This window comes from Dreissena polymorpha, chromosome 6 (genome assembly GCF_020536995.1).
Source record: "Dreissena polymorpha isolate Duluth1 chromosome 6, UMN_Dpol_1.0, whole genome shotgun sequence".
Taxonomy (NCBI): Eukaryota; Metazoa; Mollusca; class Bivalvia; order Myida; family Dreissenidae; genus Dreissena; species Dreissena polymorpha.
In genome coordinates, this window is record NC_068360.1 from 17695088 (window position 1) to 17701291 (window position 6204).

The 6204-nt window shown below is 35.3% G+C and overlaps 1 protein-coding gene across 1 annotated transcript in view; it reads right to left on the reverse strand.

The window, feature by feature from the left end:
• LOC127834888 (filamin-A-like) overlaps nt 1-4640 on the reverse strand; it is a 28611-nt gene extending 23971 nt beyond the window's left edge. Inside the window, exons 1-2 of the mRNA XM_052361003.1 lie at nt 4605-4640; nt 3257-3433 (exon numbers count right to left, since the gene is read on the reverse strand). Of these exons, the coding sequence (XP_052216963.1) occupies nt 3257-3413 (157 nt within the window). The 5' untranslated portion in view covers nt 3414-3433; nt 4605-4640. The remainder of the gene's footprint in view (nt 1-3256; nt 3434-4604) is intronic.
• Nucleotides 4641-6204: the final 1564 nt, after the last annotated feature.

Sequence of the window (6204 nt, forward strand, 5' to 3'; positions counted from 1 at the left end):
GAGTTGAACTTTGAACCCTTCAATATGTTTTTTTTAAGTTCAAAATCTATGCACTCTTGAGTGAAACACAATACAACCCTTGCGTAAATATTAAACTTTTATAAAATTGTGCCTCCTTCTGGGATAACTGGACTTAATGCATATGCATAAAGTTTTGTTCCAGATTAGCCTGTGCAGTCCACACAGGCTAATCAGGGATGACACTTTCTGCTTCAATGGAATTCTTCTTAACAAGGAAGTCTCTTCTCAGCAAAAATCCAGTTTAAGTGGAAAGTGTCGTCCATGATTATTGTGCAGACTGCACAGGCTAATCTGGGATGACACTTTACACACATGCATTAAGCCCAGTTTCCCCAGAGTAAGCCTAAATTTCTTAAGAGAAATATAAAACATTTAACAACGGAGGAGTTATGTTGCAACCTAATTATGGTATGTCAATAATAGATTCTTAATGTGTTTCAACAATACCATGATAAATATTATTTTTAATTTATTTAACAAGAATTATTCCACCATATTGACTAATCTATTAAGCATGAGCGCGATGATTCTCGATACTGTTTAATACTCGAATAAAATAGCAATGCCCGAAATACCACTATAACAGGTTTGTTCGAAGAATGCGCATATAAATATTTAAAATATGTACGGATACTTTGCGTGTGGCCAGTTGGCTCATATGTTTTAATTTCACTTTCATTATTCTTTTGGTTTTCTGTTTAGTATTTTCACAGAAAGACATTCCCTATCCTTGATCTCATTCATTGAACTCTTTTCCTTTCATAAACTCCAACCACAATCAACGCCGTATATCTTTTTTAAAGATATTTCTATTTTTCAATACTATGGATACAAATCACAGGTATAAACATTAGCCATTTTACATTTAAAGAACAATATTGATGTGGGTTGTGCTCTGGAAAAAAGAGGCTAAACTCATCATCATGTGCATAAAATTGCCATCCCTGATTTGCCTGGTTGGACATTATCCCCTTCTAAATATTTTTAGAACCGAATTTTGAAGGCCTTTGCAAACAGTTTGGATCCAGATGAGACGCCACAGAACGTGGCGTCTCATCAGGATCCAAACTGTTAGCTATTCTGATAGTATTCTTTGAAAAAAATCAAAGAAAATGCTAATTTTTGAAATTCAGCAGACAACATTTTAGCAGACGACAAATTTCCCAGCATGCAAAGGGTTAAAGGTTGTCTCTTCTTAACAAAAATCGAAGGTGGGTGGAAAGTGTCATTCCTGATTAGCCTGTGTAGACTGCACAGTCTAATCTGGGACAACATAACGGTAGTGCATAAAGCCCCTTTCAACCAAAAGAAGGTTCATATAGTTACATGTAGCTTTAGTGTCCATCATGCTACAAAGAACTTGCAGTTCCATTTGATAGATCTTTGTCAATGACACCAAAACTGGTTCACACTTGAAAAATCAGTGTCTGAGTTTCATGTTAACTAGAGTGCATCTCATGAATTCGGTATAAAATCATGTTTTGTTTCACAGGACTGGTGGATATTTAAAGGGACCTTTTCATATTTTGGTAAATTGATAACATTAAAACAAATTGTTTCCGATTCACAAATTTCGTTGTAGTTAATATATTGTGAGCAAAACAGTAAAACTAAACATTTACCATGCTCTAAATATCCATTACATGCATCTTTTCACGATTTAAAAACCTGAAAATTTGAAAGCGTTGCAGCGCGAAACGATTGAATAATTTGGAGTCAGTTCTGTTGTTGTTGTTTTATTTTGTGACACTGGAAGGATTGCTTATATAAAGTATAAAATACAACAATCATAGTTTGAGCACAGACCAAAAAAACTGTGGACTTACATAACCATGATAATTTAGCATATACTTTAACAAGAGTCTTTTGTTTGGTGAAGTTTAGATGAAAATATTGTTTCTATAATCACTATCTAGCTTTCTTAGACTAGAGAAAACCCAGTTCATATGATACAATGAAAAATGCATGCAACCAGTTTGATCCTAACCACAGGATTTAACCTCCACACACCAAACAGCCCAGAGAAATAGTCTTCCACATGCAATAACCCTTTCCCACTCAGAAGCAAAGTGAAAATGACACTGTGCAAACAGCATAAAACCAGAACAGCCTGCGAGAAACATCCAATCTGTTCAGGTTTTATGCTATTTGCTGCTCATCAGTTTCTAAGGGTAAGAAGTGAAGCCTTAACAACTTGAATCTCGTAAACAAGGTCTTTAATGAAATGTAACTTTCTCTGCAACTACAAACGCTAAAAATACGTATCTAAGTGGGGAAGGATTAATACAAAAATACAGCTGACTATTCACAGATTTGTTGTTCTTTGCCATAATCAAGAGCAATAAAAAATCTCCACCAAGGTGGACAAAAAGTCTGACTAAAAATAGGATAAGGGCTAGTCATACGGCTAGCTACCCTACCCTGTGAACATCTGACTGAATGTAGCAGGCTAGCTACCCTACCCTGTGAACATCTGACTGAATGTAGCAGGATGGTTTGTCATACGGCTAGCTACCCTACCCTGTGAACATCTGACTGAATGTAGCAGGATGGTTTGTCATACGGCTAGCTACCCTACCCTGTGAACATCTGACTGAATGTAGCAGGATGGTTTGTCATAAGGCAAGCTATCCTTCCCTGTGAAAAACATGCAAGCTACAGAAATAACAAACAACAAGACCATTGCCAAGCTATTTAAGTCCCCTACCTACGCAGAATTAATCATTTTCAGCTATAAGTCCCCTACCTACGCAGGATCCACCATTTTCAGCAATATTTGTCATCTATTTGTTGCCATAGCAACCAGAATTCTTGATGTAGGAACAAATGAAATGACGTGAATAATCTCCATATTGCCATCTATCCATATTTTAAGTTTCACGAAAAAATATGAAGAACTTTTAAAGTTATCACATGATCCACCATTTTCAGCAATATTTCTAGTCTATTTGTTGCCATAGCAACCAGAATTCTTGATGTAGGAACAACATGAAATGATGTCCATAATCCCCATATTGCATCTGTCCATGTTTCATGAAAAAATATGAAGAACTTTTAAAATTATCGCATGATCCAGAAAAGTGCGACAGACTGACAGACACACAGAGTGCAAACCGTTTCACCGATACGGGACTAACAAAATGCCTGGAGGTTCTAGATGGCACCAAAGGCGAAGATCAGAGATGAGATGAAGCAACCTGTTTAAACTAAAACACGCAACCCAAAGCCTACTTACCAGGCAGTTCAAAGCCAGCGTATCTCACGTAGATCTGGTATCGCCCGGGCTCCTCAGCCTCGTAGATGTAGTCACGCCAGAGGTGACCCAGCTCCCGGGTGTCGTACACGACGTCAACACCCGACGGGCCGACGATCTGCACCTCCTGTTCCAGCATACCTGCCCCGCTGAAGTCAACTGGAAACAACATTATTGTCTTAAAATTAGCGTGTTCTTTAATTAGTAAATTATGTGTTTCGCACAAAGTATTGTATATTTCCATCAATCAGACAATATTTATAACATGAATCACAATCATCTCTAGCATGGTATTGAAATAAGTTTTTAAAATATATGAAGTCCAGGGTGGTATTCCAGAAGCATCTTAAGTTAAATTTTATTTTATCCTTAATTTGGGAATTTTTCTTAAGTGTTTCATTTCATAGTTAGGCATCGACAACTACATAAGAATAACATCATTATGTCAATCTTATTTGAGGAATACCAAAAAAACATGCATGTCTTTATTTAGTAAAGAAATACAAAACATTGTAATTTTGAACTTAAGTGAAAATATTTAAGAAATGACTTAAGATGTTTCTGGAATACGACCCCAGTACTAAATGCATTTCACACAATTAAAAAACTATATTGTTCTAACATAAATCACAGTCATCATCTTTCTAACATAAATTGTATCCTCTTCTAACCTCAATTTCTATCATCAACTTCTAATGTACGTCACATCAGTTTTCTACTACAAATCACAATTATCATTTCTCATATGTTAATCACATCATCTTTCTGACAAAAATTGCATCATGTTTCTATCATTAATAACATCCAACATTTATCACACAATCTTTCCAACAAAAAGCATCTTTTAACATAAATCACAATTATCTTTCCAACATAAAGTACACAACTTTCAAACATAATCACATAATCTTGTTAACATAAATCACATCATCTTTCCAACTTGTTAATCACACATCTTTATAACATAAATTGGATCATCTTTCTATCATTAAATACATTATCATTCTTTAATAAATGTTATTAATTTCTTAACATAAATCAACTAGATTATAAGCTGAACCTAAACATCATTAGTTATTAAAAAAAGCATTTGTGATAAAGATATATTATTTATAGACAGCATAAAAATGTTGAAAATCAGACTCTATGAAACTGACCATCTGAACAAATAATACTCAAAATTTATCAAATCTGCAAACCTTTCATTCATTAGTACTTATTGACATTTCCTTGAAGTTTCAGGATAATTGCACAAACATTTCTCAATTAATTTCTATGTCTACATCATATTGGGATTATGCATTCATTCAAAGGGAAGTAAGTAACTCACCACTGAATCCTGCCTCATCTCCCACAGTTCCTTGCCTAAAGTGTCTACCCCTGATTGAAGCCAGATCAAACACATCCACATAGAATGGACTGCCGGGGATTTGCATACCGCCATACTGAATGTTGATTATGTGGCGACCTGCAGGAATGAACGAAATATGTACCAGTGACAAAGGGAATATGGCACAAAAATATACCCATTTTTTGCTTTCAATTCAATTATATATCTAGCTTAGGTTTAATGTAAACGTTACCGTAAGAGAATGCTGGTATACTTTCAATATATATATATGCTTTCGCATTGGAAAAATGCACATAAACCAGAAAGTACACAAAAAACAAGATCAAAATACATTTTGCATATAATGTGCTTATACTTTATTTCAGTGTTTTAGTTTATCTTTGTGTTACATGTTTATCTTTGTGTTACATGCACCAATAAATTAATGTTGCATGTGCATTCAGTGTCGTCCAAGATTTGCCTGTGAAGTCCCCACAGGCTAATCAGGGATGGATTTTTTTTATATAAATTATGTCTTCTAAACAAAATCCAGTTTGGACAAAAAGGGTCGTCCATGATTAGCCTGTGCAGACTGCACAGGCTAATCATGGATGACACTTTACGCACAAGCATTAAGACCAGTTTTTCCAGAACACACCTCCACTTACCTGCTACCTTAGGCTTCCATTCTACCTTGTATCCGCTACCCTGGGACGAAACCTTTGCCTTGACATTGTCACCGGTTGGTGCTGCCAAATATTCAAATCTAAAAATGCAACTCAAGCATCAAGTGGATTGTTCTAAACCATTTATGCCTAGCGTCTAGAAAAAAGGCCTTGGCAAACAGCGTAGACCCAGATGAGACGCCGCATGATGTGGCGTCTCACCAGGGTCTGCGCTGTTTGCTAAAAGGAATTTCTGTAAGAAATAGTCTAAATATAGAAATAAAATAATAGACATCCCTAATTTTGGAAATAAAATTGATCCAATTAAGAAGGCTGGGAGAGTCAACTAGGCATAAATGGTTAATATTGGAGGAAAGTTGGTTGGCACTTTTTGTGTGTCATAGAACATTAATCAATCTTTTTGGTCTTTTGCTATGCTATTAAAATGTAGATGCTTTCATATGAGTAGGTAACTTACCTTGCACACAAGCTTACAGTAACCTTTGAATGCTGGGAAATTGTAGTCTGCTAAAATGTCGTCTGCTGAATTTCTAAAATAAGCATTTTCTTAGATTTTTTTCAAGAATACTATCAGAATAGCAAACAGTTTGGATCCTGATGAGACGCCACGTTCTGTGGCGTCTCATCTGGATCCAAACTGTTTGCAAAGGCCTTTATAATTCGGTTCCAGCGCTGAAAGGGGTAACGTATGCTTGCAATATGGCATTATCTTTCTCAAACCTGTGTGATAGCTATGTTTGATACTTGTATGTCATCTTTGTAATAATAATCATATTTACAATTATAATGGTCATTGTTTATAAAATAAAAACTTATAAATAAAAACTGATAACAGGAGCAGAACAACTATAATGTTAGAATAAGAATCTAAAATAACTGTTTACAATAAACTTGATTAGAATGCATAACAAATA